At 40.1% G+C, this 14,285-nt stretch overlaps 2 protein-coding genes across 2 annotated transcripts in view; one reads left to right on the forward strand and one right to left on the reverse strand.

Annotated features, from left to right (window-relative positions):
• Positions 1–6,786, forward strand: part of lipca (lipase, hepatic a) — an 87,712-nt gene extending 80,926 nt beyond the window's left edge. Inside the window, exons 8-9 of the mRNA XM_070859308.1 lie at positions 3,141–3,359; positions 6,515–6,786. Coding sequence (XP_070715409.1) covers positions 3,141–3,359; positions 6,515–6,644 — 349 coding nt within the window. The 3' untranslated portion in view covers positions 6,645–6,786. The remainder of the gene's footprint in view (positions 1–3,140; positions 3,360–6,514) is intronic.
• A 4,583-nt stretch (positions 6,787–11,369) lies between these two features.
• Positions 11,370–14,285, reverse strand: part of adam10a (ADAM metallopeptidase domain 10a) — an 83,082-nt gene continuing 80,166 nt past the window's right edge. The window contains exon 14 of the mRNA XM_070858361.1: positions 11,370–13,338. Coding sequence (XP_070714462.1) covers positions 13,238–13,338 — 101 coding nt within the window. The 3' untranslated portion in view covers positions 11,370–13,237. The remainder of the gene's footprint in view (positions 13,339–14,285) is intronic.

Raw genomic sequence — 14,285 nt, forward strand, 5'->3', positions numbered from 1 at the left:
AACTCGGCACTATTTGTAGACGAGCAGGAGAGAGCCCTTCATGTTCTGGCCGACACAACTAAAAATAAAAAATAAAAATTAATACAAAATGCAAAATACTGCGGATGCTGCAATCTGGAATAAAAACAAAAAATGCTGGAAATCTCAACGGGTCAGGCAACATCTGTGAAGCGAGAAACGGAGTTAACGTTTCAGGTCGATGACCCTTCGTCAGAACATTATATTAGACATAATATATTATTCAAAATAAAACACTTGTGTTTTTGGACTTTATTTGTAATGTAACAGCAACTAATTTGCACGCAGCAGTGACTACATTTCAAAGGTACTTCATTGGCTGTGACAAGCTTTATGATATCCTGAGGACACAAAAGGTGTTATATACGTATGCAAGTTCCTTTCTTTTTGCACATCAGTGGGAATAGAAGTTTAAACACCCATCCATTAAAACTAGTATAGTTGTTCACTGTGCCCTTTACATCAGAATCTGTAATAGCAGCTAATGAGCAAGCAAGTGTGCATCAAGGTAGCTGGCACATCCAGACAGTCAGACTTGGAATGATAACTGTTGGAAGGCATGCAAACATATGCTCACATATCCAGGGGCTGGTGACTATCTTGATTGGGTTAGAGAAAGCTAAGTAGATGTCACTGAAGGTCTGTGCTTCCAACTGGTACAACCACTATACAATGAAATATCCTGTGTGTCCATGCAGTGGTAGGGTGGTGGAAATCCATTCATTTCATGGCAGGTTGTGCTATTCAATTTGCCACTCAGAAGAAGTTTCTAATACCTAGTGTCCACACAGTAAGGGGTCAAACCTGCACTTGTCAGGTTTCTAATGGCCCAACTCCTTTGGGCAACATAGAAGCTAGCTTTGGGTTCAAATGGAATTCTTACCATTGCTGTGCAAGCAAATCGTGTGGTTCTAGCAGATTAATCTGCATTAGTAGTTATATGTATTTGAGGGTCGCGTAGCCTTGGCTCTAGTCAACCTGTACCCGAATTCTCATGGCTCATGTAACTGCGGTATGTTTGTACAGAAGGAGTGCACTTCACTACAGGAAAACTGAACCCCTCTAAATTTGGCTTAGAGTCTCTTAAACATAGAGTGGGTTTTTATACATCTGAGATAGTCAGCTGACAAAAAAAATGTGGTTCAATCAAAACACAGGTAGACAGATTTAGTTGTGAGTCGGAGTCCAATTCTGGTTATTTTAGGGAGAATGTGAGCAACTTAAAAGGAACAAGGATAGATAGAAACATAGAAAATAGGTGCAGGAGTAGGCCATTCGGCCCTTCTAGCCTGCACCGCCATTCAATGAGTTCATGGCTGAACATGCAACTTCAGTACCCCATTCCTGCTTTCTCACCATACTCCTTGATCCACCTAGTAGTAAGGATTTCATCGAACTCCTTTTTGAATATATTTAGTGAATTGGCCTCAACAACTTTCTGTGGTAGAGAATTCCACAGGTTCACCACTCTCTGGGTGAAGAAATTCCTCCTCATCTCGGTCCTAAATGGCTTACCCCTTATCCTTAGACTGTGTCCCCTGGTTCTGGACTTCCCCAACATTGGGAACATTCTTCCTGCATCTAACCTGTCTAACCCCGTCAGAATTTTAAACGTTTCTATGAGGTCCCCTCTCATTCTTCTGAACTCCAGTGAATACAAGCCCAGTTGATCCAGTCTTTCTTGATAGGTCAGTCCCGCCATCCCGGGAATCAGTCTGGTGAACCTTCGCTGCACTCCCTCAATAGCAAGAATGTCCTTCCTCAGGTTAGGAGACCAAAACTGTACACAATACTCCAGGTGTGGCCTCACCAAGGCCCTGTACAACTGTAGCAATACCTCCCTGCTTCTGTACTCAAATTCCCTCGCTATGAAGGCCAACATGCCATTTGCTTTCTTAACCGCCTGCTGTACCTGCATGCCAACCTTCAATGACTGATGTACCATGACACCCAGGTCTCGTTGCACCTTCCCTTTTCCTAATCTGTCACCATTCAGATAATAGTCTGTCTCTCTGTTTTTACCACCAAAGTGGATAACCTCACATTTATCCACATTATACTTCATCTGCCATGCATTTGCCCACTCACCTAACCAAGTCGCTCTGCAGCCTCATAGCATCCTCCTCGCAGCTCACACTGCCACCCAACTTAGTGTCATCCGCAAATTTGGAGATACTACTTTTAATCCCCTCGTCTAAATCATTAATGTACAATGTAAACAGCTGGGGCCCCAGCACAGAACCTTGCAGTACCCCACTAGTCACTGCCTGCCATTCTGAAAAGTACCCATTTACTCCTACTCTTTGCTTCCTGTCTGACAACCAGTTCTCAATCCATGTCAGCACACTGCCCCCAATCCCATGTGCTTTAACTTTGCACATTAATCTCTTGTGTGGGACCTTGTCGAAAGCCTTCTGAAAGTCCAAATATACCACATCAACTGGTTCTCCCTTGTCCACTCTACTGGAAACATCCTCAAAAAATTCCAGAAGATTTGTCAAGCATGATTTCCCTTTCACATCTGAAATACATGCCCTTTTATTAGAGAAGATACAACTGAAAATCTTATACAAGTTTCACCCAACCTCCTCCGTATCTGGGGACACATCTCTTCCATGACAGATGGACAAGGTGTGGTGAATACAATTACCTTTATATATTTCCCTTGGCTTTTCTCAGAATTTCTAGGACAAAAGTCACAGTTCACGAGACAATTATGGAAGGAAACAGAGCTAATCAGCAGGCTGAAAGAATCAGTCAGTCTCCAAATAGACTGATTCTGAATCTACTGACATCCATAGTAAGCAGTGGATGCCCTTTGCTTATATTGCTTCAGCTATCTTGCTACAGACTTTGCCTTTTTGTAACAAGTATGTTCATACTTAGGGCTCCTCAGTGGAAGCCAGTTTGCCTATTTTTCATGCAATTTAAAAAAGATGGAAAAGTGAACTGATTTTACTGTGCATGTTACTTACTCCTAGCTACCTTCTGCTTTAAGATTTCACATCATAGTAGGGAACAGTTGTGCTATATTGTTTGAAACCCACCCTAATAAAAATGAATAGTTTTGAAATCACACTGGTATTTGATGATATAGTGCGGGAACTTTGATTTTATTTCAGACTTGAAAGCATCTCTACCAACAAAACCTATTCTTTTCTGATTCACACTGACGTTAACATTGGAGATTTGGTGATGCTGAAGTTCAAATGGGAAAACTCTGTTGCTTGGGCGAACCTTTGGAAAACTGTCCAAACATATTTTCCATGGAGACAGAATAATCTAAATCCAGAGCTTATTGTCAGAAAAATACGAGTCAAAGCCGGAGAAACACAACACAAGTAAGTTATGAAAAAATGGTTGCATCTGTTTCAGATTACTTTTAATATCATCCATGTAATCAAATTCATTCTCTCAAATCCTTATAATCCTTGGAAAACATCCTCACACGATGTTACCTGGTTGGGGTGCCTCGAACTAGGGGTCAGAGTCAATGTGCCCGTAAAGGTACAGCACGCGGTAATTTGAAAGCCGCTCATCGGTTTTTACATTGTAAATACTACGCATGCGCAGAAATTTAAAGGGGCCACGCAGAACAAAGCGCAGCTTACAGGGAACATTGGCCACAGTCTCAGAATAAGGGGTCGGCCATTTCAGACCGAGATAAGGAGAAATTTCTTCACTCAAAGGGTTGTGAATCTTTGGAATTCTCTACCCCAGAGGGTTTGGATGCTAAGGCGTTGAGTACGTTCAAGCCAGGGAGCAATAGATTTTTGGATACTAAGGGAATCAAGGGATTATGGGGATCGTTCAGGAAAGTGGAGTTGAGGTAGAAGATCAGCCATGATCTTATTGAATGGCGGAGCAGGCTCGAGGGGCTGAATGGCCGAGTAGTACTCCTGCTCCTATTTCTTATGTTCTTAAAAGTGCCCGAGTTCAAAATAGGTTTCTCTGTATAAGGATCTTACAAAGAATAAAATGCGACAACCGTTTTTCTCGATTCAAATTGATAACAGATCCTCTACAGAATTGAGTTATTCCCACCGTTTACATTAACAAAAAAAATTAGATTCGCCATTCAAATTCTTGCTCATTTAGATTCGATGCATCAGACATGTCTGCCAATCAATCACATCAGCCTGTTTGCATCTGTATTATTTCTTGATCTTGACCCACTATTTGTACAAATCTGTCAATGTAAAAAGCATATGGAGACAGTGATCTAATCACTTGGCCAGAATATTCTCATTAAACTCTTCAAGAATGAATCAAGATAAATCAGGACAATTATGATTTGAATTTGCTGGTGTCTAACTCCCTTTGAACATCCACACTGGTATTCAACAGTGCAGTATTTAGTGACACCCGACAAATCCATATTTATGAAAGGATATACTTGCTTTGGAGGCAGTTCAGAGAAGGTTCACTCCGGGGATGAGGGGGTTGACTTACGAGGAAAGGTTGAGTAGGTTGGGCCTCTACATAAGAACATAATAGGAGGAGTAGGCCATTCGGCCTCTCGAGCCTGCTCCGCCATTCAATATGATCATGGCTGATCTGATCATGGACTCAGCTCCACTTTCCTGCCCACTCCCCATAACCCCTTATCGTTTAAGAAACTGTCTATTTCTGTCTTAAATTTAGTTAATGTCCCAGCTTCCACAGCTCTCTGAGGCAGCGAATTCCACAGATTCACAACCCAGAAGAAATTTTTCCTCATCTCAGTTTTAAATGGGCAGCCCCTTATCCCAAGATCATGCCCTCTAGTTCCAGTCTCCCCCACCAGTGGAAACATCCACTCTGCATCCACCTTATAAGCCCCCTCATAATAATACGTTTTGATAAGATCACCTCTCATTCTTCTGAATTCCAATTGAGTAGAGGCCCAAACTACTCAACCTTTCCTCATAAGTCACCCCACTCATCCCCGGGATCAACCTAGTGAACCTTCTCTGAACTGCCTCCACAGCAAGTATATCCTTTCGTAAATATGGAAACCAAAACTGCACGCAGTATTCCAGGTGTGGCCTCACCAATACCCTGTACAGCTGTAACAAGACTTCCCTGCTTTTATACTCCATCCCCTTTGCAATAAAGGCCAAGATTCCATTGGCCTTTCTGATCACTTGCTGTACCTGCATACTATCCTTTTGTGTTTCATGCACAAGTACCCACAGGTCCCGCTGTACTGCAGCACTTTGCAATCTTTCTCCATTTAAATAATAACTTGCTCTTTGATTTTTTTCTGCTAAAGTGCATGACCTCACATTTTCCAACATTATACTCCATTTGCCAAATTCTTGCCCACTCACTTAGCCTGTCTATGTCCTCCTGTAGCCTCTATGTCCTCCTCACACAGTACCCTTCCTCCCATCTTTGTATCGTCAGCAAACTTGTCTGCGTTACATTCAGTCCCCTCTACCAAGTCGTTAATATAGACTGTAAATAGTTGGGGTCCCAGCACTGATCCCTGCAGCACCCCACTCGTTACTGATTGCCAACCAGAGAATGAACCATTTATCCCGACTCTGTTTTCTGTTTGTCAGCCAATCTTCTATCCATGCTAATATATTACCCCCAACCCCATGAACTTTTATCTTGTGCAGTAACCTTTGGAATTCAGAAGAATGAGAGGTGATCTTATCGAAACGTATGATTATGAGGGGGCTCGACAAGGTGGATAGAGAATGTTTCCACTGGTGGAGACTAGAACTAGCGGGTTATGATCTTAGAATAAGGGGCTGCTCATTTAAAACAGAGATGAGGAGAAATTTCTTCTCACAGAGGGTTGTAAATCTGTGGAATTCGCTGCCTCAGAGTTGTGGAAGCTGGGACATTGAATATATTTAAGACAGAAATAGACAGTTTCTTAAACGATAAGGGGATAAGGAGTTATGGGAAGCGGGTGGAGAAGTGGAGCTGAGTCCATGATCAGATCAGCCATAATCTTATTGAATGGCGGAGCAGGCTCGAGGGGCCGTATGACCTACTCCTGTTCCTATTTCTTATGTTCTTATGAATCGAAACACACAGTAAAGTGAGTTGCTTTTTGCTGAAAGCTTGGGGAAAATGACGTGTGTGGCTTTGTAAAATCGTATTTACAGGTGTGTGTTTTGGGATTAGTGAGCATGTAGATTAGAATTTTACCAATTGCTGTTTGCATCGTATTTGCACATGCAAGTTTTCAGTAGGCCAAAATAATCTGCATTTAACAAATTGTGCCAAGCCCAGAAAACCTTCAATATTGCCATGAAGGCATATCTGTACTGTAATTGTATTTGTTAAATTCACTTTTTACTATAGACTGTGATTATCTTGATTTCATAGCAGTAATTATACAAGGTTATTAGCACAAATAAAGGGGCATGATTACATGGTTCTCAGCCAGCCAATCACAATGATCACGGTTAAGATCACAAGTGACAAAAATTGCACTGCGCCATTGCCAGTGAGCGATTAAATTCGAACAGAATTAACTATTTTTAAATCTTTCTAGAGTTAACTTCTGTTCCTTAAACACCATCAAAATGCATATTCAACCAGCCCAAGAGAAAACTTTTGTTAGGTGCATCGGTGGCAGAAGCAGAAGACATCACAGAAGACTGAAGCACAAGATATCAACTTAAGGCATGCTGAAAACCAAGATCAGCAGTTCACAGAACTCATTCAAAAATCAGGAACATGTTCTAGCCGATAACTTCAACACTCTGACTGAAGGAAAGTGTAAACATATTAACCACAACTGCAATAAAGAAATTCCCAAATCTATACAGTTGTATTAAAAACATTTTTTAAGAACAATAAATACTTATTGTAGAAACAGCTTGGTAAGCAGCTCTTGACATTATATTAAGAGCAAGGACAACAGAATTCTCATTGTGTCGAAAGGTGTTTATGATGCATAAATATACTTCATTCTAAAATTAACATCCAGATGAGATTAACTCACCATAAAAATTTCTCATCAGAAATTGTGGCCCCAAGTTTCCACATGATTTGCTCCTGATTTTTAGGAGCAACTGGTGTAGAACGGAATATCTTAGAAATCGGAATTCTCCACGTTTAGTTTGCTCCAGTTCTAGTTAAGTAGAACAATTTCACTTTGGAACAGATTTTTTTTTCAAAAGGGGGCGTGTCCGGCCACTTACGCCTGATTTCAAAGTTTCGTGAGTGAAAACTTACTCCAAACTAACTTAGAATGGAGTAAGTGAAGATTTTTGTACGCTCGAAAAAACCTTGTCTACACTTTAGAAAATCAGGCGTAGGTTACAAATTAGGCGTAGGGAATGGGGGGGGGGGGGGGGGGCGGGTGGAGGGAAGTCATTAAATTCTACAATCAATCCTTAGTTATACTTATACAAATAAATCCAACCTGAATAAAAATTTATAAGCAAAGAAAAGACTAAATAAACCATGTTCCTACCTGTGTGAAAGTGCTTCAGGCAGGCCTTTCATGTTGGAGACAGGCAGCGGTGTGGCGTCAGTGTCTCGACGGCAGCGGCAGCAAGCTTCGAGCTGAGCTGCAGTGCTTGAGGCAGGCCTTCATTCTCTTCGTGGCTGGCCGCGAAGCAGCACCGGACGGACCCGAGGCCATTCGGCCATGAGATATCAGCGGCGTCAGTGGCTGGCCAGCAGCTGAAGAACCAACGCAGGACACGCGCAGCTCATTAAGGTTCTTGAGGCCATTCGGCCACGCTTTAGGGGCGGCGTCAGTGGCTGGCCGGCAGCCAAAGAATCAGCAGCGGACGGACGCGAGGCCATTCGGCCATAGGATATCAGCGGCGTCAGTGGCTGGCCGGCAGCCGAAGATACAGCAGCAGCCTTCGAGCTGTGAGGGGGACTGAGGCCATTTGGACAGGGAGAGGCAGCCACATCGACAGTTTTATATTTAAATTTGCAGAATGGGTGCTGCATTGTCAACACCACATATTATTGCAAAGTTGAATTGGCACTCTTATTTCTCCAAACACACAGTCCTTACTTTGCATGCACCAATGCAGCACCGGTTCTGCAAGTTTAGCAGTGAAAAGCTGAACTCACTGATTTCAGCAGGTGATTTATTCAGCAGTGCTGCTAAAAGCACTCCCTCACACACAGAAATATTAAAAAAAATTAAATTACAAGCCTTTGCAGGGGTCCAAGAAACAAATCTTCACTTTTTCTGCAGTATTTTTAAAAATGGCCGAGTGCCAATGTTTGTGTGAGACTGCGCGTGCGCGCACGCTCCAACGCGCACGCGCAGGGTTGCCGGCACCACGAAGGCTAATTTAAATTGTACTCGCCCCCTGCTGCTTAGAAAATCGGCGCGAGTGTTAGGCTCCGCCTCCTGATGCGAAGAGCGCGCTGCTCCAAGGAGCTCGAGAATATCGGATTTTTTTTTTAGGCGCAGTTTTCGGCACGAAAAACAGGCGCCCAGCTCGGAGGTGCGCCGTTTTCGCCGCGGAACGAAACTTGGGGCCATAAGCCTGACTTATGAAACGTAGTTTATGATGGTGTCATTCTTAAAAAACAGAATAGTTTCTGGAGGATATAGACAGATACTGCGAGCATGAAATGTAATTTGGGACAGTGACTTACTGAAATTCAGCACTTCTGTGACTAATAATACATGGCTGTTATCTACAGAGACAAGTGATTTAGCACAAATTAGTTAGAGAGTGAAGACTAAAAATAGGACTGTGGCTAAAACAGGAAGGGTGCCAACAATACAGTTAAGATACATTTCTTAATGCATTCAAGCATACATGTAATTTAAATATATATATATCTTTTAAAAGGGACATTCAGAAACATTTTCCTTGGGCAAAACCCTCAAAATCTTTCAATGACATAAACAACAAATAAACTGTCTCCCTCACTCTATGCATTGTCTGACTTTTAACCAATACTACCTGTATTTCAAAACATCCAATCATAACGAACTGATGGCTACCTCTTACTGTCAAAGAATTCTCAATTTGTGACAGAAGTCACAATTGAAGTTTTCTATTGGAGTGATCCCAAAAGACTTAAATATGAAACATTTCTAAACTGTCACCAATAGCAGCTCAACAGAATGAAGCTGAGTGACGTGTTTAGTTATTTTCTGATTACTATGGACATAATGTGGTACAAATCGTTTGGTTAAAATAAATGTTTAATAAACATGTATCCACTGATTACACAAGTTCATACATGCAACCCCTAGGATGACTTACTTTATTAAGCCAAAAATTGCTATATCATAGATCCCTTTAGAATATAAAATCTTTCTCATGGTTTAGTTGGCTACTCAACTTGTTTTGTAACAGTATCCAATGAAGAGAACACTATGTTTAATAGAAAATACCACTGCATTTCATATACATCCAATATCGTTTCGCTCCAGGCATCTCACCAAGCTTCATTCTCTTGCTCACATTGTGGCAGTAAGATTGATGGAATCACATTTCAACCACAGTAATAGTTTTAAAGTTTTTCCACTGATGTGACCCGAAACCACTACAATGGCATTAATAACCAATATAGTACAGGAAAAAAGCATTCAATGTCAGCTCATTGTTTCTTACTGAGTTGCTTAAAGAAATTAAAACCTGCTAAATGTTAAGCCGTTGTCGCTTGCTGATTTATTTCCATTTCCTTCACACCTTTTTGTGGAGATAACATTTTTACCTCTACTTTCCAAAAGACCAGATGTTTTGGGGGTGGGGTGGCTGAGGGGGAAAGAGGTGTTAAAACAGCAAATGTGTGTTGCTTGTACTTTTGATTCGGATTGGTCAAAATGTCACACGTTCTCTTTTGAAGTCCGAAAAATAAAATTTCCCGTCAGGGACTTCATGTTGCCCATCCTTATTAAAGTTTAGAACAGCTGACAAAAAAAGTGTTAAAATTAAATTTGTTTCACTTCCCTCACTGGTTTCAGGTCTCTGCATCTGTAAAGAGTAGAAGCCAGCCTGACAGAGCTGCGCCCCGCGGCAGGCGATGTGGTTTTCCTGCTTTCAGGGCATTTGACGAGTCTGCAGTAGCAGATGTCTTGTTGCAACAATAGAGAGTCTAAATGATTCGTTCACACTGAAAATATCAGGTCAAAGGCAGACATCTGCCCAAATCCAATCTCCAGCGGATGATGCAAATCTTATATTCCAAATCTATCCCAGTTTTACATAATTCCATCCCTGTGGTAGGTTCCATGCAGAGAACAATTAGATGGCAGTGGAATGGAAATTTTTTGGAGGATTTGCATAGTGCATCAGCTCCATTTCACCCACATAATGGAATAAAAAGTCTGACTGAAGCACATTGTCTGATGTGCACTCATCTTTCTGTTGCAGTGCAATGCAAATGCACCCACCCATGTTGCAAATATGTTTTGATAACAGGCATTTCTATCTTCACTCAAAATCATTTTAAGAATATTGTAATTACACTTCATGGTGTTTTTTTTCCAGCATTTTTATTCAGTGCCTACAACTGTTAGTATTGCTACCCTCTGTTCTGTGAAGTTTGATCCAGAAGCAGCTGAAGTTGCCAGTTTAAAAACTACCGTTGTGATCTTCATTAAGAGGAAGGATCTACAGGAACAAGTGGGAAAACCGGACTGAAAATCTGCTGATAATACACGCACGCATCACATTTAAAAGCTCTTCTCCACCCACATACCAATTTTTGGATGGGGGTGGGGCGGGGGAGGAAGAGAAACAGCAGGACAAACCAAAGGGATTCTTGGTTGGAACAAAACTAATTCGGCTGCCAACTCCAATGGCAGTCTCCCAAATTACTTAACAGGAAGCACACTTCATGCAAGTGTGTAGAAAGCTACTGCAGGGAAGAAAATCTCGGCCTAGTGATCCAACTGAGAACTAACAACACAAAAATGTTTTAAAAAGAGCCAGACTTTGGGGACCTCTTTCTCTCCTTTGCAAATTTAAAAACTGCATGCCAGTTTATTCAAACATAGAGCAAAAAATAATGTTTTAGCAAATGGGAGTAATAAAAATTTAGGCTGACACTGGGACATTACTCAGGGAACGAGGTCTTTAATGCCTCATTGAGTATAAAAGCTTTGATCAAACAATGCCGAAGCGGCCTAATAAATCTTCGTCTGAAGTCCAACAGGACTTTGAAACAAAAATTGCTACACCAGCCGAGACATTACAATTTTAAAATATTCAATTCCTGAAACAACAGAACCCTAATCTGAAAAGGATGAGAATGAACCTCTCATTTTAGGACTGATTAAAATACACAGTGTATAAAAACTCCGCCAATACTCATTCTCAACATAGTAATGCTGCAAAAGGCCCCATAAGCAGTGGGATGATGATTCTTTAGGACTCGCAGTTAAGATTAACTTCAATAAAATAAGACATTAATTTGGTCGATCAAGTCTATTCTTTATTAATGCATTTCAAGTACTTCAAAAAACTTACATATCTTTGCACAATACTTTTTGCAACTTTTAGTAAAAATTTTCCCAGTGAACAAAGAGAGACTGTATAAAACACAGTGGGCATTAAAATGTGACAGTAGTATTGTTTTTGTCTTCTTTTGGAGGATTCTTCATTCCTACCAGAACTAATCTTGAAATGTATGGTTCAGTGCACATCTCTTGAAAGAGGTTTTAAAACTGGAAATAAAAAGAACTAGGCAATCGAGTTGTGCCTATGTCCTACCACAGGATAATACAAGCAAAATATTACCAGATGAAATGGCTAATACTCGAGATTTTTCTTAAATACGCTTTTGGAAAAGCCCCATCATTGTTTGAAACACAAACCCACTTTCAGCCCGCACAATGTAAAACAAAAGAAGATTCAAAAGTAAAAAGAAACCTTTATTTCCAATTGTTAAGATCATTCAGGATTCCGCAGAATCACACATTAATTGTTGGGTTTCCGATACAAAATTGTTTTCTAAATCATGTACAAAAAGTTGTATTTTGAAAAATGTTCTTGACTACTGTACAAGTTTTTACTATTTAAAAGAGGAAAATAGATCATGCTATTTTAGTGTTTTGGCAGTCTGCCGGACATTCAGTTTTATCTTTTTGAATATGTCCAAGTAAACACTTTATTTTTGTTGAATTTATAATTTGCAGTTCAGCAGTTTCAATTCTTAGTAAATAGAATTCTCTAAACTCCTCCTAAAGAGCTGTGGCTCTTTGTAAAAGTGGAGCATCTGCTATTCAGTGGTTGCCCTTGTAATTATCAGAATTCACAGAAGTATGCATTTAAAAAAAATATAATCCCAAATCTCAAACCTAAATTTCAAAATATAAAAACGATTCGTCACAATTCTTTCCACACGCCATAAAGCAAACGCTGAAAATATTATCCAGGCAAATCCGCACCAATTTTCAGCAAAATTCAGAACACACTAGCTGACTATATTCCCTAAAATGAAAATCAAATATTGCCAATTTTACACTACATCTTAAACAATCATAATTTATTAAACTTGTATGCATTACGACTATCGCATCCCCAATCCAGAGCATTCAGTCTAGAGCTGTACACCACAGCAGCTGTCCATCGCGGGCATCAGTTGAAGAAATGGTGGCAATAAAGATTTTAAATTTAAAGCCAAATTTCATGATTTTACCATCTCACGGCTGCTATAAATATTGAGAGGTCTTTTAGATTATTCGCGTCTTGCATTATCCTGAGTGTGGCAATTAAACAGCAATTATCTATTTTTTAAATAGCAAAAATGTATGCATTACAGCTAAATCCATATCAAGTTACTTGCATACAACTTCAGGAAGATGCATGGGTACGAGTTAGAAGTACAGGCCGAAGTTTGGAAAAAAGATCTGTTAATTTCTCAAATAAGTTTCTAAATTGCTGAGTTATCATACATAAAAGCTTGAAATTGGCAGCAGTAATAGTATTACCTACAGTCGCATATCTGTGCAATGAGAAAGATCACAAATGGCCAAGAGCAGAATAATCTCACGTGACTTTGTGATGCCCCATGAACAAAAACTTTCTTTCCAAACATGATTTAATAAAATCCAAACATGATCTGATCATTAAGACTGGATTAGAAGGGACACCGAGGATTTTGTTTTCTCCATTTTGAATTGGAGACTGCATCCATCACAAGTAATCCAATTCCCTCCATTAGAACCTAAAAGCTTTTTTTTTTAAATTCAGATTTGAGACAATGACAGGAACAGGTTTTCTTTGGAGCGAAATTTCCTGCTGTAGGCACTAGGAAGATCCAAGGCAAATGCTGCAGTTTAACGTCTCATATGTCCCATCTGATAGTTCTCTCGGGGTCGCTGGCGTGACGGTTGCATTGCCTGTTGCTGCTGCTGCTGTCGTCTTCGCTTTAACGTGCCTGCAGAAAAAAAAAGTGTATTTCAGAGATACTCTCCACCTTTTGTGGTATCGATTGTGTGGAACCTATTCTAAAGCTATAGCACAACTGAACATATACTGTGTGAGAAATATCTTGTTTGACAAACACCACAAAGCACATGGCCCTGGACGTTCCAACTGGGAATAAACACAAAATTATAAGTGTCAAAATGCATACAGCATACATTATATAAAATAATCAACCAGAGAGCTAAAAGGTGATCATAAAATCCCAGAATTGAGACGATTTATTAAGTCAGCTGAGCATTAAGAAAAAGGAAATAGGAGCAGGAGTAGACCATTTGGCCTCTCGAGTCTGTTTCACCATTCAATAAGATCATGGCTGACCTAAGGTTAGGTTAAGGCTAGGTGGTAGCCTTGTAACTCACTCTCAGGTCTCCATTATTCTATATGTGTTCTGTTAATATCTTAGCAATAAAATACAAATGTATTGGAAGCCCAAGTATTTAATTGTTAATTGCTATTTAACTACAATTAAAGCTTGCTTAAAACTAAGCAGATTAAGAAAGAATTTGCCAATATTTGATGACCTATGCTATTGAATGCAAATAAAATGCTCATTCTGGTGATAGGAAGGAGATTGCAAGCTGGTATAGTTCTTGATGGTGCTAGTAGTATTAATTTGTTAATATTGCATTGAAGTACAGAATCATTCACAGAACATTCAGAGATCTTCCTTTTCATCTTCAGATTATGAGACCAGCTCAGGGAAAGAACATGAGGCACTGGGGCTGTTGGCATTGCCATTATATGAAAAACAAAAATAAATGGTGCTAGTTGTAAACATTTACCCTAATGGCAACACTGATTATGGGGAAGAATAGTACCTATGTTAAAAAAAATATATGAATGCACCATAGAGCAAAGATGCAAAATATATTTTAGAATGGGAAATTCAGTGACCAG

This window comes from Pristiophorus japonicus, chromosome 17, assembly GCF_044704955.1.
Source record: "Pristiophorus japonicus isolate sPriJap1 chromosome 17, sPriJap1.hap1, whole genome shotgun sequence".
NCBI classification, from domain to species: Eukaryota; Metazoa; Chordata; class Chondrichthyes; family Pristiophoridae; genus Pristiophorus; species Pristiophorus japonicus.